Source organism: Heloderma suspectum, chromosome 1 (assembly GCF_057233095.1).
Source record: "Heloderma suspectum isolate Gila_16-S chromosome 1, 16-S_ref, whole genome shotgun sequence".
NCBI lineage: Eukaryota > Metazoa > Chordata > Lepidosauria > Squamata > Helodermatidae > Heloderma > Heloderma suspectum.
This window is the reverse complement of record NC_139458.1, coordinates 192,092,234-192,119,397: the sequence shown is the minus strand read 5'-3', so window position 1 is coordinate 192,119,397 and position 27,164 is coordinate 192,092,234. Positions and strand designations below refer to the sequence as shown.

General features: G+C 43.8%; 2 protein-coding genes across 2 annotated transcripts in view; both read left to right on the top strand.

Annotated features, from left to right (window-relative positions):
• CCDC141 (coiled-coil domain containing 141) overlaps window positions 1-428 on the top strand; it is a 170,207-nt gene extending 169,779 nt beyond the window's left edge. Inside the window, exon 29 of the mRNA XM_084805883.1 lies at window positions 351-428. Coding sequence (XP_084662009.1) covers window positions 351-428 — 78 coding nt within the window. The remainder of the gene's footprint in view (window positions 1-350) is intronic.
• A 13,677-nt stretch (window positions 429-14,105) lies between these two features.
• TTN (titin) overlaps window positions 14,106-27,164 on the top strand; it is a 310,226-nt gene continuing 297,167 nt past the window's right edge. Inside the window, exons 1-5 of the mRNA XM_084814765.1 lie at window positions 14,106-14,196; window positions 22,393-22,596; window positions 24,356-24,643; window positions 26,620-26,711; window positions 26,809-27,059. Coding sequence (XP_084670891.1) covers window positions 14,106-14,196; window positions 22,393-22,596; window positions 24,356-24,643; window positions 26,620-26,711; window positions 26,809-27,059 — 926 coding nt within the window. The remainder of the gene's footprint in view (window positions 14,197-22,392; window positions 22,597-24,355; window positions 24,644-26,619; window positions 26,712-26,808; window positions 27,060-27,164) is intronic.

Genomic DNA, 27,164 nt, shown 5'->3' with positions numbered 1-27,164 from the left:
TTTCATATGGAACATGCCTTAAATGCCCCGCATACAGGAAGTGATAATCAGTGTTCAGTTTCTAAAAATATAGGTGTCTGGGCTTAAACCTGCTTGTGAGCTATACCATCTGCCTTGTGGAAACCCTCCCCTTTAATCCAAGAATGTGGGACAGGCTGAAGTAGCCCAGTGGTAGAACTTTTAAGCATGACTTCATGCATTCCAGAACCTCAGCCCTGCTTTTCAAAGCAGCTTCTGTGGCTGGCCTCTGGTGAGCTGGGAAACAGATCAACCCCTGGCGATAACGGTCGTTGGTGATCCCCAGCTCTCCTATCATACTAGAAAACTGGGCTTCCTTCTTTTGACTACAGAAAACCATACAGCTGCCCTTTAACCACCCCAAAGACACATCAAGACCACCAGCAGAGGAATTGGAAGATGTAGCCTGAATCACCTGAGCAACAACCATTCTGGAGAAAGACAGTACAAGATTATTAGTTTCAGAACCAGGAGGATTTGAAAGAGTTGGCTTCCCAAAGAGTTCTTCATCGGGTTTAGAATTCTAAAACAGTTTAGAATCCTCACACAGTAGATGGCACATGTTGTCCGGATGTCTCTTGTGTTCAATATCCACAAACGTTTATCTTATATGATCTGTAAGTCTGCTATCTCACATGTGTATTCCATTGGGTCCAGTGAAGACCTATGCATCGTTGGTTTATTTCCGCTTAGACTGGGCTACAATATCTGATCTGATTATTATATATTTGCAGTTCACACATCAACCTTATGTGAGGGGGTTGGCTAAAAAATCGTAACATGCCCAAAGCCAGCCAGAGAGTTTCATAGCTGAGAAGGGATGTGCGCTTCAGGGCTGGCCCAGCTGCATGTGCAAATGGCCTCTTCGGATAACAGTATTTTCAAAGGTATCTATGAAACAGTGTGTAGTCCAACTGTCCAAGTGCTATGCAGTCAGGAACCCTTGCAATGTCAAGCTGGGCCACAGCTCTCAGATCAGATGTATAAAGGACCCTGTGCAGTGCAGCGGCTTGTGAAACAAAGACCCAGGTTGCATGTAACAACAATCGTGAGTCAATTAACTCACGAATTGCCAAAAACCTAGTGGGAGCAAGCAAGCACACTGTCTCCTGTGCACTCATCACTTCTGCTTTCAATTAACAACCTATGATCGCCCCATTTGTAGGTTGTTACCTACAACGTGACATCTGAACCCAGACACTCTGGGTTGTTTAGGGGTTAAACAACCCAGAGTTAACCCATGGTTTGTTCTTGGGCTGAGTTGTTTAACCTCTAACCAACCAAGAGTGTTCAGGTTCGGACATCATGCTAAAAACTTACGAATGAGGTGATTGTAGACAGTTAATTGAAAGCAAAAGTGACAAGCATGCCGGAGGCAGCTTGCATGCTCCTGCTAGATTCCAGCAGTTCATGAATCAACCCACAATTGCCATTAAATGTGAACCAGGTCAAAATGTCTTGGGCCAGCCCTGTCAAATGTGGATCAGGTTTCCCTCATCCAAAACAGATATACTGGCCAGTGTACCACACTGGAGTTCAGTTTGTCCATTTTCACCTGCCTTCCTTTCATGGAAAAAACTAAAATGGAAAATGTGTTGTCTTCATCTTAAGTAAAGGGTGGAAATGTAGCATTGTAATCTAATTAATATTAGAAGTTATCTCAAAACAAAAGCTGGGTTAACCGTTATTCCAGGTATGCAATCTCCTTCAGCCAGACTGGCACAGCACAGTAATGATCTCAAAGGTTCTCTCTGAAAAGAGAGTCCCTATCCTGCTCCTTATATCGGCTTTCTTTAAATATTTAACACAGCTCGGAGTGGCAGCATATGATGCAAGCCACTTGAGTGCCACGAAAAGTAGCCCCTTTATATAGAGAGTTCTACCATATAATGTGTAGGCACGATCACACTGTGATATTTTGTTGGGAATTTCCTCACCCCCGTTCCTCATCTCTGGCTGACAGGCAGTGAGACTCACAACATGTTGACGTGAAATCATGGGGTTAGTGTGGAGAACTCAAGGAGGTGGAGTGCAACGAGACGATCCAGGCTCACAATAAAGGAGAGGTTGGGGAACAGGGCTGAGGAACATGTGGCCCTCCAGATGTTGTTGGACTGCAACTCCAACCAGCCCTAGCCAGCATAGCCAATGGTGAGGCAATATGGGAGCTGAAGTCCAACAACGTCTGAAGGACCACTCATTACACATCCCTGCCTTACCATATGATTGGGCTAAGCACAGGCCATGTTTTCAGTAGTGTGAGCAGATAATAAATGCTGAACATGGCCAGCTGTGCTCTCCCATTTATGGCTGATTTTCAAGATGTCTCAGTAGCTGCCTTAGGGTTTGCTCTTCCCCAACCTGGGGCAGTATCCCACAGTGTGCAACTGCTAACATACATTAAGTAGCATGCCAGCTAATGGTATTGGTGTTGCACTGGGGTAGTTTATGCTAGTGCAACTTAATTTACGTTACCGGTTGCAGTCCTTTGGATACTGCCCTTTGTGCCCCCCAGATGTTTTGGACTTCAGCTCACATCAACCCCAGCCAGCATGGCAGCAGTCAGGAATGTTGGGAGCTGTAGTCGAAAACATCTGGGGGGCACCAGATTGGTGAAGGCTGATATACGTAACATCTTCTGTGTAAGCTCAGGATAAGGAATTTGGCTAATATGTCACAAAAGTGGTACAATATATCGCGCTATGATTCTGTTATCTTTCCACCCTTTTCCTCCTCAAACCAAAAGTATAACGTGAAATCTGCACACCTTCCCATAATATCTAACCATGTAATGAGAAATAAATGTAAGAAACAAGTGTAACTTGTCCATAAGTAAACAAATAAATATTTCGCTTGAAAATGCTATTGTAAAGTCATTTTTCCTCCCTTAAACATTTTAAATACACCAGAAAATGAATGTGTGCACATACATCTGGGAAGTGAGACCCTTCTTCTATTTTTATCCTTCAAAAGTGTTGATTTGTTGAAAACACACCAAACACAAAAATTAAATTTAGACTTCAAGACAGAATGCATATTCATTCATGCAGAACCCATAAATCACATTCTGTCAATAAATCCTGTATTGCACCTGTTAATCACTATGTCATAAACTGTGAAGTTAAAGAGGAATGCTCACATTTAAGGCACTGTGGATGCAACACCAGACCAGAGCTGGGCAGACTTTAGGCCGGGGGAGGCAACATGTCCCTGAACACCTTTTGTGGCATCCATGGTGCCCTACCCCTCCCACTTTTAAAAAAATTAATACATTTTCTTACCGGCAGGTGGGATTGCTGTGAAACAGGTTGCCATTGGTGCTGTAAACTTTGGGTTCAAAGGAGTTGCTTTGTTTGGGGCTCAGACCCCATCTCTACCTTGTACTCAGTCTGCTGGGCAGGTTCCTTGTCCTTTGACATGCCCCCCATGGCAGCCATCTTGTGGTGGTGTCCAGGACAGTTTCTCAAATTACCAAATGTGGCCACGGCACAAAAAGCTTGCTTGCCCCTGCTTTAGCCTCTGCTTTCTTTTCCACTAGAACTCTGAGATCCACTAAACAGAGACAGGTGCAAAAGAGTAGCCCAGGAAAGTGGGTAGAGAGTTGAGAGCTGGTGTTTACACACAAATCTTTTCACACACGAATCTACTCCTGTTTCCCACCCACCTCAAGCTTTCTTGTTTTCAGCAATCTAATATAGGAGTGAAAAAAGACTTTTCTTATCACTGTTGTCAAACCATTAGGAACCAGAAACAGTTGCTGAACTACTGCAAATGACTCAGAGATCTACCAGTAGATCCCGATCTACCTTCTGCCCACCCCTATACTAGACTGCTGATTGTTTAATTCCATCTCATTCACATCCCTGTAAAAACGTTTTGAATTTTTTTAAAAAAATCATTTATTCCTCCTGTTACTAGTTAGAAAGTCAGGGATAGGTAAAAGCTATCTCGTTCTAACAGGACACCAGAATGATTGAAAAGGTGGCCATTTCCTCCCCTGGTGGTAAGTCTTATCAATGGAACATACAGGGTTTGAGCCCTATAACTTTCAAAGTGACTGAACTAGTGAAGTTTTTAGGCCCCAAGGATCTAATCCTATAGGGATGGCCATAAGCCTCCAATGTCGGGGGCTTACAGCCATCCAATATGGAGCAGGATCAGCAGCAGAGGCAGCCGTTGCCTCTGCGCTCTTCCCGCTCTGCATCTCAGCTAGACGGCCTTTTTAGCCTATCTAGCTGAGGCACTGTGGAAGAAGGAAGCTGGGAATACTGGAGGATTCCTCAGATGGCGGCCTCAGATAGCGGCCCCCCAGTCCTATCTTCCCTCCTCCTCAGATGGCAGCCACAGATGGGCCTCCCCAGTCCGATCCACTCCCCACCCATGGAAACGCCCCCCTTTAGCTTCCCTCCAGGGTCGCTTTTCTGATCTCAGAGAAGCAGCTGGTGTGGTTCTGTCCATGCTGGCTGGGAGGGGGAGGGGAGGGGAGCTCGGACTCCTGGGTCCATTGGAGCACTGACTCCAATCTCAGGTCCAGGAATCCAAATTATCCAATGGCCGCTGCCTAGTGGCCTTAGGATCGCTCTCCCCATGACATAATTAAAACAAGTTTTTCAGATATAATGTATCCAACAGTTTAAAACAGAAGTTATTCTTTCATATCGCTGACACGTCGATAATGGATAACACAATTTTAAAAGTAGTAATAATGAGCATTACTACTTAGGAGGAGTTACATTATGGAAAACAGCTAGGGCTGGACCTTGGGGCCGACCCAGCCCCCGCCCCCAATGACCACCCAGAGAGTAGCAGGTGATGGGGGCCAAGACAAACCAGCATGACATCAGTCAGCATAGGTGTGCCAGGGGCCTACCAGGGCTAACATTGCTCGCTGCACAACCCTTTGTTCCCATTTTTAATGACATTTTGTAGTCGGGGACAGCCAGCCAGGCATGTACATAAAACATTCATTTGGTCATTTTATTATTTTTACTTGAAAATATATATTAGCCCTGATTGTGCAGGATTCCCAGTCATAGGGAGAGTCTACACATGTTAACAGATGTTCCCAACAAGTGAATTGCAAGGGGGTACAGCCAGCCAGCATGACCCTGCTTTCCCTCTTCATGAGATTCTCCATGGAGCATTCCCCCCCAAGAGCTACAGTTATCGGGCAGAAGCTGACCCTAAACATCCCTCTTAAAAGAGCTTTTCATGTACTTGTGTCCTGTCATTGCCAGCTGCTATCAGTACTCTATGCTCTAGTGCTCCAGCCAGCAACTAATTTTAGTAGCTGCCATATTTATTTTATACTAAGCATGACCTGAAGACCTCACAAGGTTGGCTCTGGCCACCTACTGTTGACACAAGCCAACACACAAGCAAGGGGGGGGCTTAAACCCCCATCTGTACAGTATAAACAGCAACAAAGGTATCGATAGTTTATTTGTTAGATATCGAATTACTAGTGAGCGCACATTCATAACCATATTAAATTTGCACAATGATTTATCATGCAAATAGTGCACTAATGACAGCTGGTCCCAAATCTTAATATGTGGTTCTATTTTCTTTGGGGTTTGATTATTTTCCCATGATTCAGCAAAAACGATTCTTGGGAAATTAACTAAGATACATAATATGGGTCCTTGCTAAACAATATGTATGACACATTTTACAAGATTCAAGAAACAGACTATTCGATTTAAAGGTATCTGTAATTGAAGACAGGTCACGAATCATGCTGACTGCCATTCTCCCATATTGTTTGCCTTTTTGCAATTCCATCACATAGGTATGAAATCCTGTTCAGGCGTTTGGGATATCAAGCCCTCGCTTTCCCCTAATTAATATAGTTTTTAATATTTTCCAAGCAGAGAGGTGCATTGTGTAGCCATTTTATGACAATTCTCTCTACAACAGGTTCCCTTATTGAAAAAAGAAATGCTGTCCTTCCTCATAAAATTTTTATAATATATAAAACAATATATACTTTTTGTACATCCCTGCTTCACTTAAGTTTATAGCCTTTGTCGCTCTTATTAATTAAATAAATAAGTTTATATCCCACCTTTCTGCCAAAGAGTATTGCACAAGGTGGCTAACAATAAAATCCAAATTAAAATAAAACCTAATCAATTAATAACACTACTAAAAACACACCAATAAAAGACATAGCCAGCACCTAACCAGTTAAACCTTCTTCAACAGTAGTCCAGTTTATATGCCAAAGGCCTGCCTGGATAAAAAATGTCTGCCTGCTGGCAGAAGAAAACCAGAGAAAGACCCAACTAGCCTCCCTCAGCAGGGAGTTTCAGAGCTTGGGAGTGGCCACCAAGAAGGCTGCCTCTTGTGTCTCCATCAAATGAGAGCCAGTGTGGTGTAGTGGCGAGAGTGTTGGACTGGGAGTCGGGAGATCCGGGTTCTAGTCTCCACTCAGACATGGAAGCTCACTGGGTGACTTTGGGCCAGTCACAGACTCTCAGCCCAACCCACCTCACAGGGTTGTTGTTGGGAGGATAAAAGGGAGAGGAGGATTATGTATGCCGCCTGGGTTGGAGGAAAAAAGGCAGGATATAAATGTAATAAAACAAACAAACAAACAAATAATGCACCCCCAATTTTGGTATTACCAAGAGAAGGGCCTCTCCTGAAGATCCTAATACTTGGGCAGGTTTGTATGGGAGAAGGTCTTTCAGATAGCCTGATCCCAAGCTGTATAGGGCTTTATAGCTCATAACCAGCCTGAATTGTGCCGACCAGTAGCCAGTGAAACTATTGGAGTCAATGCTCCCCATAATCAGCCCCAGTCAACAGTCTGGCTGCAGCATTCTGGACCAGCTGAAGTTTCTGAACAGTTTTCAAAGACAGCCCCGTGTACAGCATGTTACATTAGTCCAAACGGGATATAACTAAGGCATTTGTGACCATGGCCAAATCAGACATCTCTAGGAACTGGCACTAGTCTCAGCTGTGCAAACACACTCCTAGCCACTGCCGAAACCTGGGTATCCAAGTTCGGGGCCGAATCCAGGAGTACACCCAAACTGCAAGCTTGTGTCTTCAGGAGGAGTGTAACCCCATCCAGCACATCTCTATTCCCTGATCTGCCTTTCGACTAACCAAGAGCACCACTGTCTTTTCTGGATTAAGCTTTAATTTGTTCACCCTCATCCAGTCCATTACCAAACATCAGACACCGATTTAGAACTAGAACCACTTTAGAACTAGAACTAGAACAGGAAAGGAGAGATAGAGCTGTGTGTCATCAGCGTTCTGGTATCACCAAACACCCAAACACTCAACAACCTCTCCAAGCAGTTTCATGTATATGTTAAATAGCATGGGGAACAAGATGGAACCCTGAGGAATACCGCAGGCCAAGGGTCACAGCGTTGAACAGGAATCCCCAGCAATACCTTCTGAAATCGCCCTTCCAAAAGGGCTATAACTCCCATATAGCAGAGTCTTCCAGTCCCATTTCACTTCAGACAGATACCTCAGAAGGTCAATGCTACCGAAAGCCAGTGAGAAGAAGTCCAGAAGAACCAACACTCCCTCTGTCCAGTTTCCAGCATAGATCATCCACCAAGGCAGCGAAAGCAGCCTCTGTCCCATAATGAGGCCTGGAGCCAGATTGAAATGGCTCTAGATAACCTATTATCAATACCCAATTAGTCTCTAATTGTAGTATTTTGGTGTATAATTTTGACGATAATGTATCGTCTTCTGTATATACAAATCTTTCAAATTTTGTCTTCTCCCAATTAATATTGCATTTTTGGTTTTGGTTCATTAAAAAGGAACTGGTCTGCAGATACTGAAAAAAAGGAGGTCTTTCTTCCCATCTTACTTCTTCGAAAGACAGTAGTAAGAGTTCTTTATCATATCTTGATATTTGTTTTTTCCTGTGGCAAATGTCAACATTTCCTAAATGACCTTCTAGGTCAAAAGCTTCATCTTTAGTGATTAATGCTAAGAATGAGAAAGTCAGTGCTAATTTTGAGCTCTATTAATCCCACACCTCAAAACTCACATTGACAATCCATATTATAATTATTTTTCCTAGCATTTCTTGATGTCCACCCTAGACCATATAATTCTACCTTGGTCAAAGACTATGCAGCTAGAAAGTACAATACTCAAGTTTTCCCTTTCTTCTACTTTGCTAGCCACAGTAATCTATTGGCATTGCACTACCATTTTATATGAAGGATGCCCATCCCACCTTTACCCCAAAGACTACATGCTACTTTAATAGCCAATCTTGCTTTCTGTTTGTTCCAAATTCACTTTGCCATTCTTATAAATGTTATTTTTAGATACAAGGCAAGGGTGGGTTGGATACAGGGTCTGCCGTCTATCGATGGACTCCATTTATGGAAGTTGCCTCTACCCAATTTGGGGGGATCCCGCCAGCACTCATTGTGAGTCCTACGAGGTATAAATGCGTGAGAGGGATAGAGTGTCACCATGATGGGATCGTCTTGATATGACACGAGGTGTAGATCTGGCCAGGCCATTGCAGAGGATACAATATAGTTGCCAGGCTGCCAACACAGTCGCTACAGCTGTTGTTCACTGCTGCATCAGTAAAAAAAAAAAAAAAAAACTTAGGAAAAGAAAGAATTTGTGCTACTGCCACTGCTAATGATGACCCCCTACTCCCAAGAAACTGTTGGGGAATTTCTTCCCTCCTGGAGAAATTCAGTGAAATGATTCTTCCAGTTTCTTTGCCAACAAGGTGGAAAATTTTGAGAGGCCGTTTGTGCACAGCACTAGCTTCTGGCTCTTTATCTGAGGGCTAAACTACATGTTATATTGAATGTGCAGTGTGTAGGTGATCCTAACTTTTTAAAAACTTTAATATAAGCATGTGGGGCCCTGATCTGGATTGGGACAACCATGTGTGGATAGGGGGAGTAAATCTTCCCACCCAATTACTTCCCCCCTAAATTTGTCCATTCCTGTCCAGAGGCTAAAGAAAAGAAAAACCTCCATTGGTGCCCACATTTAACATAGCATGTAGTTTAGCCCTGATGTCATAGATCCGGACCCTGAACGCTCGTCCTCAGAGGTCCTCAACCTCTTGTCCTCTGAGGAGGCTCTAGTGTTAAGAGCTCAGGAAGATGATTCGATCACAGAAAGGCATCACAAGGTTTCCACCCTTCCAGGACTTAGTTTCCCAGAAAGATCCCAGAGGGTCAGCTCCCCTCCATCCAGAAGAGGTTGCCTTGCCATCTTCAGACTCCAGCCTTGAGGACACTCCCATGCCACAGCCACTCCCATGTAATCGTGGCTTGAGGTTGCTAAAAGAAGCCAGACTCTTTTAAGAGACCACACCTCAGTCAGTATGGATGTGGGGCTAACCAGAAACAGTTCTATTTAAATGTCAGTCTTCTTCTAATCCTTGCTAGAGCAATATACAGACAATCCTGTCTGGCTTCCAGCCCCAGCCCCACTCAGAGCTTTCCGTGGTGCTGATCTCTTCCTGCCTTGCTTCCTGACAAACTTGGCCCAACCTGATCCCTGCTCAAGAACTGGTCCCTAGGAGAACCCTGCAACCCAAGCTGCATCACAGAGCATCATCAGAAACCACTTCCTGAAATGGTACACCTGAGTGGAAATGAACTTCTTCCTCCCACACTTGCTTAGGGAAAATTAGATGTAATGGTGGTTGATCCGTCTCTTTAAATGTAGATCTAACCCAATCACATATAAAGAGGGGGGCGGTTACACACACACACACACACACACACATTTGGCAGTTGATGAACTTCCCCCATCCTCCCCACTTTTCTCCAGTCCAGGTTTGGTATCCAGTATCAGCACGTAGCTGGAAGAAAAGACTTGAGGGGACACACCATAGGAAAGCAGGCCTTGGATGGGAGGAGGGTTTCACATCTCCACACCCATTTTTCTCTTTAAATTGACCACTCCACCCTCCACTTTATATGTGATTTGCATTTAAAGAGACAGGTTTGCCACTGTCACATGCGAGGGTGCTCGTGTGTCCTAATTTACAGAGCACAGTCCTCTATTTGAAGGGCTGCTGGAGGACTGTCCTCTGTTTTGAAGGCGTCCTCCCTTTGAAGGGTTCTCCAGTCCAGGTCCAGCTTAAAGATTAATAACTATAAGAAGGGAGAGCCTTAAAGGGTACTTGAAGTTGTCCATCAGCAATTGGAATCTCAACAGCAGACTGAGTAGGCACATGGGTCACAGTCCTCCCCACAATAGTGAGATGTACTATAAAGTATCGTAATTATTTATAAATTTCCATACATACACACATGAGCTTCTGTGAATTTTATACAAATCTGTATCCTTTGTAACTTCTTTTTTAGTAATGTGTAAGTGACCACCCTAGTCACTTCTTGTTTGGCATTTGGACAATAGCTTGCGCCTGTGCCTGTGTGCACTTATGCACACAAATTCAGAGAGATGTGTACTGTTAAGGTACATGCATCTCCTTAGGGGCAGGGCCAGGGGCATTTGCTTGGACATTCTCTAAAAACATCTAAAATTGCTCCCAGTTAACTGTTAATAAGCTCCCCTTCGCAACAAGGGTAACTGAAAGTGCCAGATTAAGATATGCGGACATGCTATGCCGAAGTGCCATAGAGAAATACAGAAGAATATAATGTTTTGGTCTATGGTACAGCCTTAAGGTTTGGCTTTATGAAGCACCTTAAATGTTTTTGCTTTACAAATACCATGTGGGTGAATGCTAATATTAAAATGTTAAAATAACCCAGGAGATGGATCCAATGGTGCCCTTCTCCCTTCAGCCCTCCATGCCCATGTTGCTCCAAAGAGTCCCGCAAACCTCTAGAGCAGATTTTCAGTGGGCACAGAGGGCTGCATGGGAAAGGGGGAACTGCCAAAAATCAAGTCCTTTCCCCCAGATCTCCATTTTGCAGAAGCCTCTGCTGGATACAAAACACCTCCATGAAACAAAGGGCTCCATTGCATTCAACCCTTTGTCTTTACTTTCGTTATGTATGCAGCAGAGAGGTGGACTTCAACCTCCTCTCTCTTTTAGATAGCTCAATTGTTGCAATATGAGTTGGTGTATCTTGTCTAGGCCCAGTCTATGGCTTCTGACCATGGTTAGTACCACCTCAGATTATCTGAACTGAACGAACAAATGCTTTGTTCACATGGAGACCATGGTTTTGTCAAGTCATCACCAATAGCATTGCCTTAAGTATTTTTAAAAAACAAGTCTCAGTCTTTCCGATATTAAACAAGCATTAGCACTCTTTATTAAGTTGAAACCGTATATTCTACCAGTATAATAATGCCACATGACACAAGATCAACTTACTTATTTAACCTGGAGATTGACAGTTGCATTTGATGTGTGGTTTGGCTTGATGGGCACTAGCAGTGACCATTAATAAGCTGCTCCTCTTGGTTAACTAAAATTTTTATTTTACACACACACTTTTTTTTTTTTTTACTTTCCCACTTTTCTTATACCTAAGGAACGAACAGCTTAGTACCATCAGATACAATGATTGCCTCCCACACAGCTGTATTTTCTCAATCTGCTGGTTGCTTTTTCCTTAGCATGGGCTCTTGTAGTTCCAGAATTAGCGTTGTCAATCAGGCAAACAGGTGGCCTATTGCATAAAGTCGATCCCTCTTTCCCAGGCCTTTTCTTTCAGAAAGCCAATCAGAAGTGACCCTGAGGTGACGGAGGCAGGCTTGTCAGCAGATCTGGGGTATAAAAAGTAAAACAACCATGTTAGCACTTCTGAGCAGTCGTGCATTCCCAGCCTCGCCTCGGGTGTAGGGATTGCAAAGAAAAGCAAAACTACACCGTTTCGACCGTGTAGTTTTGTTTTTTATAGGTAGAGGCTCAACCATTCTCATGTTGGGATTGTTTAAAATCATACTCTGGATAAGGACGTCGTTTAAGGAACTTTCGTTTGGGCTTAGCCCACTCCTTTCAGGCACTCTTGTGAAATCAGGTTAGTAGCATGCTTGTAATGATTGAACTGTATTTCTTAGCCAAGGAAATTATCGGTACATTATGCATGTAAGGAAGGGGTGTCTAGTAGATGTAATTAGGGGGAGAGGGTAAAAGGCAGCAGTCTAGATGGACCCCTTAAACTGGAATATATTTTTTCATTAAAATCATGATGTCTTGTTGATTGTTAATTTTTAGGTCTTTGAAATACTAGGCTAATAATTCTTTAAATGTGCTTGGGGGGTAAAAGCTATTTCAAATGGCCTTTTTTTTTTAAGCCTATTAAAATGCCTGGTTAACTTTTCATGCTTCCAGAGAGTGCCCAAGGTTATGTTACTTGCAGATAAACGTAGACGCTCCCAGAATAGCTCTGATAAAACGCACATGGTATTGGCTAGGCACTGATGACTTTTTAAGGGAATCAGCTTCTCATGTATCTATTACACTGCAGCTCTGGACCACTTGCCTGCTGTCAGTCAAAACTGCGATGGTTATTTTTGGAATGTGACATTTCAGAAGCATACCTTTGAAATACTAATAATACAAAAGCCATATAAGATCACAGTTTGAATAACAGGACAACTCCCTTGTACATTAGGGTAGTTGGAAGAAGAAAACATTTGGTGACTGAATCATCCATCATATGGAATTGAACTCATCCCAGACTTTGGTTTTGATTGTGTTTGCTTTAGTTTTCTTTAGCTGGATGTCACTGTTGCAGATAATTCAAGGAACCCAAATTACATTTTGCAGTCAACTAAATATTCTTGGTTTAAGATGAAATGTTGAAACAAATTCATGTAAAACAATTCACTAGAAAAATATGGAACTAGTAGCTCATTGAGAAGACAGGGAAAGGACTCATATGGGTTCATATGCTTGAAAAGGGCTTGTTCTAACTGCTAAAATACAGTTTCTTATTCTGTCATTGTTAATTTCCACTGTCTGGGCTTATAACCACAGGAATTGTTAAGGTAACCAAGAGAAATAGGCTTCCCATAAAGAACTGAAATATCAAGGAGGCTGATTTCCTTGCTATCTCTGATACAGCCCCTGATGCCACAAGACTATAATCTTGTGATAAACCATGAATGCCTGACCCTGCCTCTTTTTTGACAGATGCTACTTTCAGAGGGTTCCACCCTTGAAGGTGTCCTAAAAATAATTTTAAATAAATGAAGTGGTCAAGTTAAAGTGATAGGTACCACAAATTAAGAAACGTTCCCCTCCAGAGAGTTGAATTATTATTTTTTTAACATGTGCTTTATCCCTGCAGTTTGGCATAGAGTGAGGGCATTGTGTTACACCAATAAACATTTCAGCACGGGGGGGGGGGGGACAGATCTTCAGATTTTGCACCTTCCTGCAGTTGTTCAAACCATCAGTGTCACTTGTTATCTTATAGCCTAGCTCAGATTTCAAAGTTGCCCCCCCTCTCTTTAACCTAGATTCAGCTGAACTGCTTGTGTTTTTGCATTTACATTTTGTGTTTTTCCTTTACTCCTCCCTCCCTTGCCAAATATATCTTTTATATTAAGGGAAACTATTCAGCTTTCAAAAGGGGTTCTTTCTTAACACTTCTAAAATGCCCTGTAAATTGAAGATCTCTGCTATTCTTTTATATTCACTATTTAAAGGCATGTTTCCACTTAGTGGAAGAAGAAAATGAAACTACCATTTTCACACAACTGCATGGTTATGGAGAGAATTCTTTCATTTTCACATTTTTGCAATCTGGTTTGGGGAGGGGTTAAGTAACACAGCAAAGATCAGTAAAACAGTGGCACAATCAGCATTATAAAGTAAGCTCCTAAATGGTTGTTTATTCCATTTGACAACATAGGGCTCCCTGAAACCCAATGAAAATTATGTTACTGACCACATTAATTGGAAGTGCAGGAAGCATAGGAGTAATAATTTCATTACCTGATTCTCCATAAAATGCTGCTTTTAGAAAATTAACCCCATCAAGAGTCACAGTTCCAGTATAAGTAGAATAAACCACTCCGTATGAACTACAATACAAAGAGTCACTTTGCTTTATTATGCTAATGACTTCAAGAAGACCGACATCTCACGTTCCATTTTTATCTTTCTTTTCAGAGTGCCTGTAAAGATGACAACAAAAGCACCAACGTTTACGCAGCCGTTACAAAGTGTTGTGGCACTGGAGGGTAGTGCCGCAACCTTTGAGGCTCATATTAGTGGTAAGGCTTTCGTCTGTTTTTACAATCATAATTTCCTTTTGCTTTGCTGCTATCTCCAAGCCCCCCCCCCCCTTCTATGTACAAAATCCAACTGGACTGGCAGTTGAATCTTTCTTCAACACTGATAATGGGACAGCATCCTTCACTGCACCTGAAGGCTTCAGGCTGGGTTAGGGGGTGTGGGGCAAGCCGGGTGGCACACACAGCTCTTTCTCCCAACACCTTGTTGCTGCCTCCCAACATCTGCTGCTGCCTGAGGCAACTGCCTCACTTTGCCTAATGGTAGGGCTGGCCCTGGATCAAGGAGACAGTGGGCAGGATTTAATGCTGCCGCTGCGCTAGCAGGAATAAGCATTAGCTCAATTGGAAGCTAGCGCTGGCTAATAGAACAGGAAACTTACTGAAACCATTGGTTCCAGTATGGCACAAGTCAGCAGAGTTCACGGAAGGGAGCTCCGCTGATTTGTCTCATTCCAGCAGTGGTAGTTTCAGCTAGTTTCCTGCACTGTGTTATCAAGTGCTAGTTTCCTGATGCACTAGCAGTCATTCCTGCTAGCTCAATGTGTTCAGTGCTAGGAGATCGCCAGCCTTGGATAGTGCCCAGTGTTTCCAGTCCTCAGATAATTTAGGGGCACATCAGCAAGAGTGATTTAAAAAGTATCTTCCTTTGCTCCTACCCCAAACTGGTCCTGTGCCTGCTTGCAGCAGGTGGTGGGGGTGGTGTCTGAGCATGCTAGTGGACCCAATGGAACAGGGTTCTTCTAAAGACACCACACAGTTCCCATTCTGAGTTGTTAATATATAGCAGCTTAAGGGTGTAGTAGGACAATTCAAATGTTTCGTAGGTTTTTCACTTAGTACATGAAGTTTAAAAGTATATCTGTCTAATATAATCTGAAAAACTAAGACAACATCAAAAAGTTTTTAGTTGAGAAGGTTCCACCTTTAAATAATTTTAAATAAATGAAGAGTTTCCATATTAGGCAAAGAGGACAAGCGGCACAGCTTTGGACAGCCAATGTCATGGATGACTAAGGATGCAATCCTATGCATGCTTCGACAGAAAATGTCCTACAACTCCCAGCATTCCCCAGCCAGCATGGCTGGCTGGGGAATGCTGGGAGTTGTAAGACCTTTTTCTGTCTAAACATGCATAGGATTGAGCCATAAAGGTGCCAGAACTACAGTCTAAACAACAAGGGACAAAAAGTGCTTGCAAGTAGCCTAGCGCAAAAAGGCATTATTAATATGTAACGACTTGTTGAGCTGATGTGCATGTGTAATGTTTCCTTCAGAGGTCTTCATAAGCTTCTGGAAATGTTTGCACTGTTGTACATTTTAAACATTATAATAATGTAATCACATTTGTATCCCACCTTCCCCCTTGGAGTCCAGCATGGTGTACAGGTTTTTCTCTATTTTGACATTTTTGCACACACACACAAACACACACACACACACACACCATTCCCACAGGTCCACTCCAATAAAACCAGACATCAAGGACAAAACAAAAACAGAGAGTTTATCAAATGCCTGAAAGACCAGCATGCTTATTCTGGTGGCATACATATACACACTGTGCCATGCAAGACTGTATGTTATGCATCCCGGTATATACAGTGAAAACAAACTATTGTGAAAGGATTTCACTTGCATGAGACCCAAAACAGACATTACTTTAAACTTAAAGATGTAGCTGCTGGCTACTCTGGAGTAAGCACAGGGGCCCTGATCCAGATGGAGATCTCAGAGTGGGGGAGTAGAGGGGCTGTAACCCTTCCCCCTGCTATGGTTCCAACTGGGGGACCTGCACCTGTAATTTATATTAACAAATAGTGATCTATTTACTTTAATCCCCCCCAAAAAAGATGACTAGAGTGATTATTCTAGCTACATTATTAAAGTTGCTTTGGCTCTAAATCCTTTTCCTTTCTGTGAGTTCGAATTTAGCAAGCATAAGCCTGGTTCACACATCACAACAGCCCAACTTTTTTAAAACCCTGGGTTGTTGTGAACAAGCAGGCATGCTGCCCAATTGCTCCTACTGTGAGCGAAAGCAGCTGAACAACCTGGTGATGCTCTGTCCCTGGGTTGCTTGCCATGACATGCCAAACAGGCACTCTGGCTTGTCTCTCCCCCAACAAGCCAGAGAAATAGCCCATGGTTAGTTAACATGGGCTAGATTAGGAGTCAGGTCAGCAGCTGGAGGCCCCCAGGCCAAATCTGGTCGCCAAGGTGGTACTATCTGCCCTCAGTCTCTCATTAGACAAACCATGGGTAAAGGAAGGGTATGCAGAGAGAGAGTGGTATCTTGGGTAACAAGACTGGTCAGTCAGCAGGCTGCTTCTTGGGGAGAGAGGTCTTCACACTCTACCAGTTCTACCTCTTTAACATTCCTCAGAGTAGGGCACCAGGGCTGGGGTAGGGGTGGAGGGATTAGACAGTTCCTGCAGCTGCTACATGTTGAAACAGTTGGTGTGAATCAGCTCTAAACTGGTTTAAATGAAGTACTTGGGTTAATTTGTGGATCACAGCTAAAGAGTACAGTCCAAATGATATAAACCAGTGGGAGTTCAATTATTGAATCCCTTAAATCTTATGCTAGCATTAAGTAATGCTCCAAAGCGGCCTAAACTGCAAACCTACGTACTTATTTCATATATATATATATATATATATATATATATATATATATAACTTATTTGAAGCATTTTTATGCCACTCCTCAGCCACAAAGCTTCCTCGAGCAACTTCTATATCATCAACTAACCAAGATAGATAGAGCCAGTGTGGTGTAGTGGCAAGAGTATTGGACTAGGAGCTGGGAGATCCGGGTTCTAGTCCCCACTCGGCCATGGAAGCTCACTGGGTGACTTTGGGCCAGTCACAGACTCTCAGCCCAGCCCACCTCACAGGGTTGTTGTTGTGAGGATAAAATGGAGAGGAGGAGGATAATGTAAGCCTCCTTGGGTTCCATGCAAGAGGAGAAAAGGCGAGGTATAAATGCAATAAATATAAATATATATATATATATATATATATATGATAGTCCCTGCCCGCAGACTCACACAGTCTAAAAAGCAACAGCAACATACATAATGCCTGATTTCCAGTATGGCGCCTCAAGTTGATTTCACAATGATAGCAAGGCCTATTTTAGATGTGCAAGCATTGCCAGGCCATATGAGATCACACTGAAACTTATAGCCCACATGTTTTTGAGCTAAGGGCTATATTACTGGAACTGAATATGAATACAGTATGAAAATACTCCATGACTCAGAACACATGCCCCAAGTGTTGAACCTCTGGCACATGGGCCAAATCCAGTCCACCTGGGGTCCCAATCTGGACCTGTGGGTTTCCCCAGATTTTCAGCTCCCTTCCCTTGGCCCCCCCTGTTCCCTGACCACCAATGGTAGTTTCCCACTTTTGCGTGGTTTTCCCCACCCCCATTTTAAAAGGTTAAAACACCTCTCCTACTGCTTCCCTTACTGGCAATAGGAGCTCTGAGCTGAAATATGCTGGTAATTTTGGTAGTTGGCCCCTCCCCTTTTGCCTTTGGCACCACCCCTTTTACTTTGGCCTCGCCCAACGCTGGACTGTGGTCCCCGGGAACGTCTCCAAAATTGAATTTAGCCCTTGCTCTGAAAGAGGTTTGACACCCATGGATTATAGGAGATATATATATATATCTATTCTAAGATGTAGCCATGATACATAGACAATTAACAAATGGCAGAACCAGCAATTGCCAAAAGTAAGGGTTTAAGCTTCCCACCATGACCACCACCCATTTTCATCCTGAAATTCCACTCTCCCCTTGTGGGGAATGGAGGGAGCAATCCTATGGCCACTAGACAGCAGCTAGATAGCCATAGGATATCTTGTTTTCTGGGAATCGACCTCAGAGGCAGCGAGGAGCAGTCCCATCCTCTACGCTCACAAGAGGAGCGCAGAGCGGCCAAAAAGGGGCATGTCTGGGGGCGTTCCAGGGCGAAGAGAGCGGAAATGCCTATACTACACATCCAATGTATCGTACAGCAGACACCTCCCCTGCTCCGCCCTCCCGCAGCCAGAAAAGCAGGGCAGGAGAAGCGCAGAGAGAACGATCCCCTCTTTGCTTCTCCTGCCCTGCATTGGATAGGTGGTCGCCTCTGAGTTCAGAGACAGCCGCCTATCTGGATAGGATCGTGCCCTTAATTTAAAACAAACAAACAAACCTCCAGTGATTCTTTTTTCTTTTTTAAAGCCTCCCCTTGCAGGGTGGGGTGGAATTTCAGGGAAAAATGGGTGAGGGAGAGAAGCTTAAACCTTCCTCTCCCAAAGCGCCATAGTTCCAATCCAAATTGGAGCTGCGCACACTTGCAGGAGAGCAAAGTAAACAATATGCGTAGCTCCACTCTGCATGATTAGGAGAATGTTTAGTTAGATCGTGACAAAGGTAACAAAAGTAATTTGTCCCAACCAGTCTTAACTCTACATGTTCAAGCTGTACCGGTTTGTTTGTTTTTCATTTGTTTATTTTCACATTGTGAACTACTTTGTGAACTACTGCTTTGTGAACTACTTTGTGAATAATTACATAATTGAAAAGCAATATAAATAGACGGCAGATAAATAATTAAAATGCAGCCTCTTAAAAAAACATATGGAATATACCGTTTAAACCAGTAACGACACTGAGGTCCTTACTTTGCATACTGTATACTGCAATGACACCAATTTAGTTTTTATTACTCTTTTTCTGAAATGTTAATATGTTTATCAGAATGTTGCACCAAATAAGAGAAAACACCTTCATAGCCCCCAACCCCCACATAAATAATAATTTCAGCTACTCCCCCCCCATAACCACCACTTCCTAGCTACGTGTGTGTGTGTGTGTGTTTGTGTACAATAATTTTTAGGCCTCTGTTAAGGGTGGAACACTTCTCTCTATCCCACTCTGAGAGACATGAGGGGAGATGGGAGTCCCTTGGTTGTTCCTTCACTGAGAATCCAAAGAGGGTCTGGCATGTTCAACTGGGGCTACTACCCAGGAATTAATTTGCCAAGAAGCATTTTAGAGTTCCTCCTTCTATATTTAGGACATAGCCCCAGTAGGCTCACCAATCTCAGCCCCGACACCCATGTCCTGGTGTCTTGAGGCCTTGCACTCAGCCATAGCCCTTCTCCTCATGCGTTCAGATTCCTTGTATCTCTCAAATTGCTTCCCTATACCATAACCATACTCATTGGGCTGTATGGTCGACTATGGATACTAGAATATGACAGGCAAGGCAAGTCCTAGAAATGTTCTCCTGGGCTCTCTCTACCATAGTGAGATGCACCATTTCTGAAACTGTGTCTCTCTTCCTCTCGTTTTCAGTCCAAGCTTTGGCACATGATAATCTTATTGTAACACTAACTCATATTGCAAGATGTTGTAAATCCCTCCTTCCCCAAAACTGCTCATGAATTCAGACAGATCTGACAATGATTCAGTATTTGGGGTTTTTTAATGCAGTAAAATCTACGAACAATTTTTATCACTTGACATCTGACCCCTTAAATCACAAGAAGTGTAACTTTTACTGTTGCACTTTCTTTTCCCCCCCTTATCAACAATTAGACATTACAAATTTATTATTTCTCTACCTAAGATAATACAAGGTAGGAGTGTGTATATAAGTGTGTGTGTGTGTGTGTGAAATATTAACGCAGAGTTGCAAACATCTATAAAAAACAGCAAGTTGGGATTTTTTCAGAAGATATATAATTAGTCTATATCATAAAAAGAATGCATTAATTAATATTTATATAACACATTTCTACGTGATCAAATTCAAAACACTTTACACACATTCACCTAGTACCCCTTGCAACAATCCTGTAATTCAGGACAGAATTGTTGCCCCTTTATTGCAGATGGGAAGCTGAAGCTGAGACTGCTTCCTTAAGGTCACCTAGTAGGCCGAGATTTGAAACAGGGGCTTCCAGGGCATAACCCATAAACTTAACCACTATGCTACGAGAGATGGAGCTCCCTAGTAATAAAAGCATAGACCAGTTTTCCCCAACCTGGTGCCCTCCAAATGTTTTTGACTACAACTTCCTCAGCCCTTGTCAGCATGGCCAGTGGTCAGAGATTATGGTAGTTGTAGTCTAAAATATCTGGAGGGCACCAGGTTGGGGAATTCTGGTGTAGATTTTTAATGTAGAGTTAATTTGCACTCCCTCTGCTTTCTTGAACGATCCCTTCCTAAAGATTAGGCCATGGGTCTCCAACCTTTTTGGTCCCATGGGCACATTTGGCATTTTGATAAAGTGCCCTGGGCAGCACCACAAATTAGGTGCTGTAAGGGGGTGGAGGGCCAATCACAAAAAATGTTGGGAGCACCCCCTCCCCTCTTATCTGTGTTTGCATGTATGCATGAATGTGTACACTGTGCTTGTGTTACTCACTCGGGCCTCTCTCTCTCTCTCTCTGGCTCTTTTCTCCCCCGCCCCAGCTCGTCTTTCTTTCTTGTTGCCCCGAGGGTCCTTGGTGGGGTGTGGACTTTGCCCTGCCCCAGCCATTTTTTGGCAGCATGTGTGTGTGTATCTCTGTTTCTATTAAGGCCAATGGACCAATCCCTGCGTTGGCTTTCATAGGGACAGAAAAAGTCCCCCTGCCGAGAATCGGCTGGAGGGGCAGGCGAAGGTCACCCCCCGGCAAGGGCCCTGAACCCCCAAGGGACCTTGGTGGGGGGTGGACTCCATCCGTTTTTGGCAAGGATGACCCCCCACACCCACACCTGTGCAAATGAATGGAGGAATCGCTCCATTCACTTGTAGAGAATGAAAATAGCTTGGATGGCACCTCAGCCTGGCTTCACAGGCATTGCGTCAGAGACTCCTGGATTATGTGATACAAATTAAATTCAACTCGCTATATAAGAAAGCTCCCTTCACATATAGTTCCTTCCATTTTAAATTTAGATGGAAATATATCAGGTTTTTTAAAAATTTGAAGGTGAAAACAGATGACCATGTGGTGGCCGTAACTGCATAGGCATAGGGATGTCAGAGAATTTTGCCACTAATCTCGGGGAGGCCGAATGCCAGTGCATTCGGCCCCCCGAAATTGGTGGCGAAACAGTCTGCCACCCCCCCGCCACCCCCTGGGATGGGACTTACCTTGGGCGAATCCTCCTGGCGGCGGCGGCTCCGGCAGCGGTTCGGCAGCGGTGCGGCGGCGGCGGCCGGTCTTCCGACCAGCTGCTGCTGCCGCCATTTCCAGTAAAAAAACCAAAAACAAACAAACACGTGATAGGCTACGTAAAGATTTACATAGCCTATCACGGCTAGGTTTTTAAAAAATACCGTGATAGGCTACGTAAATGTTTACGTAGCCTATCACAGCTGAGTGGGAAAAAAAAACAAACGCGCGTACGCAAATGGCAGCGCCCATGGGCGCCGTCATTTGCATTCCTTATTTTGGCACGTCTAGTCTATGTAAACATTTACGTAGATTACGGCGAAAATAAGGGGAACACAAATAGCGTAGACGCTACGCTATTTGCGTTCCCCTTATTTTTGCCGTAGTCTACATAAATGTTTACGCAGACTAGACGTGCCAAAATAAGGAACGCAAATGGCGGCGCCCATGGGCGCCGCCATTTGCATACACGCGGTTTTGTTTTGTATTTTTTCACTCAGCCGTGATAGGCTACGTAAACATTTACGTAGCCTATCATGGCTGACTGCAGGGATGCAAATGGCGGCGGCTATGGCCGCCGCCATTTGCGGCCTAGCCAGCCAGGATTCAGGGGTGGAGGGACAGAGCACCTCCCCCCTGGCCAGAATTTCGGGGGGAGGGATGGAGCACCTCCCCCCCACCGCGAATCAAATTTCGATACAGGTAAGAGACTTTCATACATCCCTACATAGGCAGCTGAGATGAGTTTCACCACATTTTTGCAATCAGAGGTGTGGTAAGGTTGGTTTCTCCCAAGATGCTATGCCCTGCACATTCTGTTACTCTTGCCCAAATTGGAACGGAGGTCCCTTGGTCCTGGTAAAAACAGCAACCCCTTGACGATGTCATTTGAAAATGGCTTTGCCTTATGCGTTGGCGACAAGCAGAGATGTTTGCGACCATTGCTACAAACAACATGACATTCTTATTAATACAAACCCTTTAACTCTCTCTGTTCTGTTCCTTCAAAGGTTTCCCAGTTCCTGAGGTGAGCTGGTATCGGGATGGCCAGGTTCTTTCTGCTGCAACTCTGCCCGGTGTGCAGATCTCATTTAGCGATGGCCGCGCTAAACTTGTGATCCCCGCCGTGACAGCAGCTAACAGTGGAAGATACACCCTACAAGCCACCAATGGATCTGGACAAGCAACTAGTACCGCTGAACTACTCGTCACAGGTATGTTATGAGTGGAGAACTAGCAATGGTTCACACTTTCCTTCTTCTGTCTTACAACCGAGTAAAAATGGCCAACAAATACTATTTTTCAAGCATGTACTACGGCTGAATCTACACATAGCAGTTATACCATTATCATACCGTTATCATAGCTATTGGTACACATGACACCAATGAGTACTAATAGTTATGATAGCTATATGATAACGGTATAACTGCTATGTATAGATTCAGCCGTAGTCAAGAAAGGGTTATAACCAGTGTTCTACTGATGGAAGCAGTTCTGTCAGTGGGACCACAGCCCCCCTGCACACCCTCCAAGTGTGCTCTGGATAGCTGGAAAACCCTCCAGAGCAGATTTTTGGGTGGCATGGAGGCTGCAGGGGGGAGGAGAGAGGGAGATCATCCTGTTGTGCTAGAGGATGTTGGATTTAACTGCATGTTTTTAAGCAATCTGTTCATTTTCTCCCTTCAAAATCCTACTGTATTTTCAAAGACAATGTCATTATAGGATTCACTGTATTTAATTTACCACTCAATCCTAAACACATGTACAAAAATATTGGACATGAGGCGAGGCACAGGCCTGCACATGCTGCCCTCACCATGCATGTGTAGCCCATGTGATATACTTGTATACCCAAGATCCTCATGAACTTTCCCCTTGAAAAGGGATACCAGGGTCTCAGGAATCAAGCATATTTCCCTATGTCACACTTACTTTTGTATTTCCTGGGTAGTCTCTGTGTGTGGAGGCACACACACAGAGAGAGAATTTCCAGCTGACTATGTCCTTTTGTTTCAGTGGAACATATTCTTATGACCTGAGCACACCAACCCTTACTTTGGGGTACATGCTTTAAATCCTGCCCCATAATTTTTGAATCAGATTTAACACATTCAAGACTTCACTGACATGACTGGACCACTCATCCGAATGACATACAATGAAACCCCTTTGTTTCCAATCCTACCAATCGATGCTTAATTTTTTGTGTGTGAGTTGAGTTGCTGAAATCGGCTCAGTCGATGTACTCACAAGAGGGTCCTCTAATTAGGGACATCATTCTTATGAATAAGTCCAGTCATATCAACACTGGAAAAAAAAAAAGGTGCTTCAGTTTTGTTGTTGCAGGGGCGTATGATCTTCAGGTGAAAGTTAAAATCTGGGCTTCCTATACAGGAGCGTAATGCAGGAGTGGGGCACTTCTTTCAGCCCAAGGGCCAAATTCAACTTCAGAGAAGCTCTTGGGGACTGCATTCCAGTGGTGGGTGGGGCCAAAGGCAAATTGGGCAGGACCAAAAACAGAAGGAGGTGGGGCCAAAAATATAAAATATACCAGCACATTATAGCTTTAAGTTCTTACTGCCAGTCACTCAGCCTTTGGGGAGGCATTTCAATCTTTTAGAATGGGGAAAACACTGCACAAATGCTGGGAAGCCACCAAATTTTGGAGGGAAAGGAGGTATCGCCAGGGGAAGGGGGCATGCCCATCTGGGGAAACCCAGAGGGCTGGGTTGGGATACCAGGACGGTCGGATTTGGCCTCTGGGCCTGAGGTTTCCGTCCCCTGATTTAATGTATATGTACTATTTCCACATAAGGATTTTAATATTATCAGCTCTTTTAACAGAATATTATCAACTCCTTTAGCAGAATATTATGAACTCTTTTAGCAGACATAGGTGTGTATTTGGGGGTTTGGGACCTTTGTGACATTCCCACTTGAGTTTGCTTCTTATTCTATATCAAACGACAGCTGAAACAGCGCCACCAAACTTTTCTCAACGACTTCAGAGCATGACCATAAGACAAGGAAGTCAGGTTCGACTTGACGTGAGAGTGACTGGAATCCCTACACCTGTGGTGAAGTTCTATCGGGATGGAGCAGAAATTCAAAGCTCCCTCGATTTTCAAATTTTACATGAAGGAGACCTCTACAGTTTAATAATTGCAGAAGCTTACCCCGAAGACTCCGGAACATATTCAGTAAATGCCACAAATAGCGTGGGACGAGCTACTTCAACAGCCGAACTGCTTGTTCAAGGTAATAATAGGTCAGATGTTTGTGAGCCACGGAAATAAAATAATAAAAGATACATACAAATGGTATTATCATGGCAGTGAGCCATTGCAGTTACTGTTCTGTCAACAAATCCATCAACATCATGTCTCTCAGGCGTTTATAACTTGGCTGTAAAATTTCACTCCAGACTAAAACCTTTCATAAATACCTCAGCACGAGAGAAAGAAAAAATATTTTCTAACAGCAGCAGCTCTGTTTGCATTTCTTCCCCTGTTAGTATAAGAAAAATGATTGCACATTATTTATGCATGTGTGAGGCAATATATATATATATATATATATATATATATATTTTATTGCCTCCATTTTTACTAGTTAAAACGATTTTTTTCGTAATATAAAATACACCAAGGCATTGGCTAAATTCTTATCCCCGGGGCTTATCCTGCTGTGTATTGTCGCTTCATATCGACTCACTTAAGTACATGTTTATGTTTATACAAAGCTCCAGGAGCGGCAGTGTGCAAACAGAGGTCCAGGCCAGTATGGGCTGCCTTGTTCTGTTCAACAGCTCCAATCCAAAACACACTTGGAGCAGCCAATGCCCGCTCCAGGTTTCTGAGGCCCTTGGGCAAAACACCCTCAATGGGGCCCCTCCCTCAGTGAGCTTACCTTCTCACCACCATTATAACCACTGCTTTTGCTCCTCCTCTTCCCATCATTGCTCCCACTTGCTTGCTTGACGGGCAGAGAGAGCCAGGGAGCAAAGAGGGAGGGGCATCTCCTGCTCCTCCTTCTCACACCACCCTTGTCTGGGCCAGAGCGAGAGGCAGGTGAACAAGCAGGTTGCCATGGTGAAGAGGAGGAGCAACTGTAGGAGGCTTTTGCCAGGTGGCCCCTGCCGGGGTGTGGGCCCTCGGCAGGTGCCCAACTACGCCTACCCTTGACGCTAGCACTGAGAGCAGCCATTCTGCACATGCAGAGGGCTGAAAGCAGAAATCCTGTCAGTCAGCTGTTTGATGCAGAAGATCCCTCCCTCAGAACAGCTGAACATAGGAAGCTGCCTTATCCTGAGACAGACCATCGGTCCATCCAGCTCAGGATTGTCTACAGTTCTGACCGGAAGTGACTCTCTAGGGTTTCAGACAGGGATGTTCACCAGCCCTCATTGGAGCTGCCAGGGATTGGACCTGGAACTTTCTAAATGCAACGCACGTGCTCCGCCACTGAGCTGCAGACAGTCCTTCCCCTGATAGACAGGACCACAGGGTTTAAATCATCACCACCACCACTATTATCATCAAAAAATAAAAGCTCTGTGCACCTACTATGGTTGTTGGATCAGGCTAGGGAACTGTGCACACATCAGACTTTTGTATGTGTGATTCCACATCCAGCTAGAGGTATGTGTGTGAAAAATGGCTTCCCTGTGCATATAGCTCCTAGCTGGATCAGGGCAACTATATATGTCCTTCATTGCAAAGATTAGATTCAGGGAAGGAAATTAAACTTGGCAAAAGTGAGCTGAGAAGCTATGAAGGCCATCAAATAATACATCTTAATACATAGGACATATTACTGTGTTTCAGTAGTTTTGTTTTACAGAATATACTGCCATGATTTTGAAACATTCATTTAGGGTGCAATCCTAGACTCACTTACCTGAGAGTAAGTCCCACTGAACTCAGTGGTGACGACTTATGACATGTATAGGCATTTAGACATGTATAGGCTTGCACTGTCAAAGTCTTAATTATTATGCATGGCATGTTTGGCCTACTTAGATAGTTCCACAAAAAGTCTAAACTTGTATCAACTGCCCCCCACCTCATTATTTGTCTATATCCAAGTAAAGCAGATGGCCATTTAATTTTCTTTCCTGTGGTGTTTATTCGTGCACATAAATAATTAGAACAACAGATTTTATTCTCTCCTAAACCCCCCCAACACCATTATTGTTTATTGCCATTTAAGAGGCCTGCTTTCCTTTCTATTAGGTGAAGAAGAAGCTGTCCCCGCTAAAAAGACAAAGACAATTGTTTCGACTGCTCAGATTACACAAACTACACGACAAGCCCGAATCGAAAAGGTTTGTATTTTGGCAGATTGCTTTGCCAGAAATGTTAGATGGTGGTGTTTTAACACAAGAGATACTCATGACCATTCTTGGTGTCCTTCCATTGCAGAAGATAGAAGCCCACTTTGATGCCAGGACACTTGCAACTGCTGAGATGGTTATAGAGAGTGCCACTGGGCAAGAGCTGCCCCACAAGGCAGCCCTTGCCCCACGGATGCCTCCTAGGCCTACCTCAAAGTCACCAACTCCACCGATAATTGCTGCCAAAGTACAAATGGCACGACAGCAGTCACCATCTCCCGTTAGACAGTCACCATCCCCTGTACGACATGTCAGAGCTCCAACACCATCGCCAGTCAGGTAAACCACTCTAATATCTAAAAAAAGTATTTTTTTTTCCTCCTTCCCCATGGGTGATACAAATAACAAATGGGACGAGAAGTATAGAAAATCTGATGGCCTGGA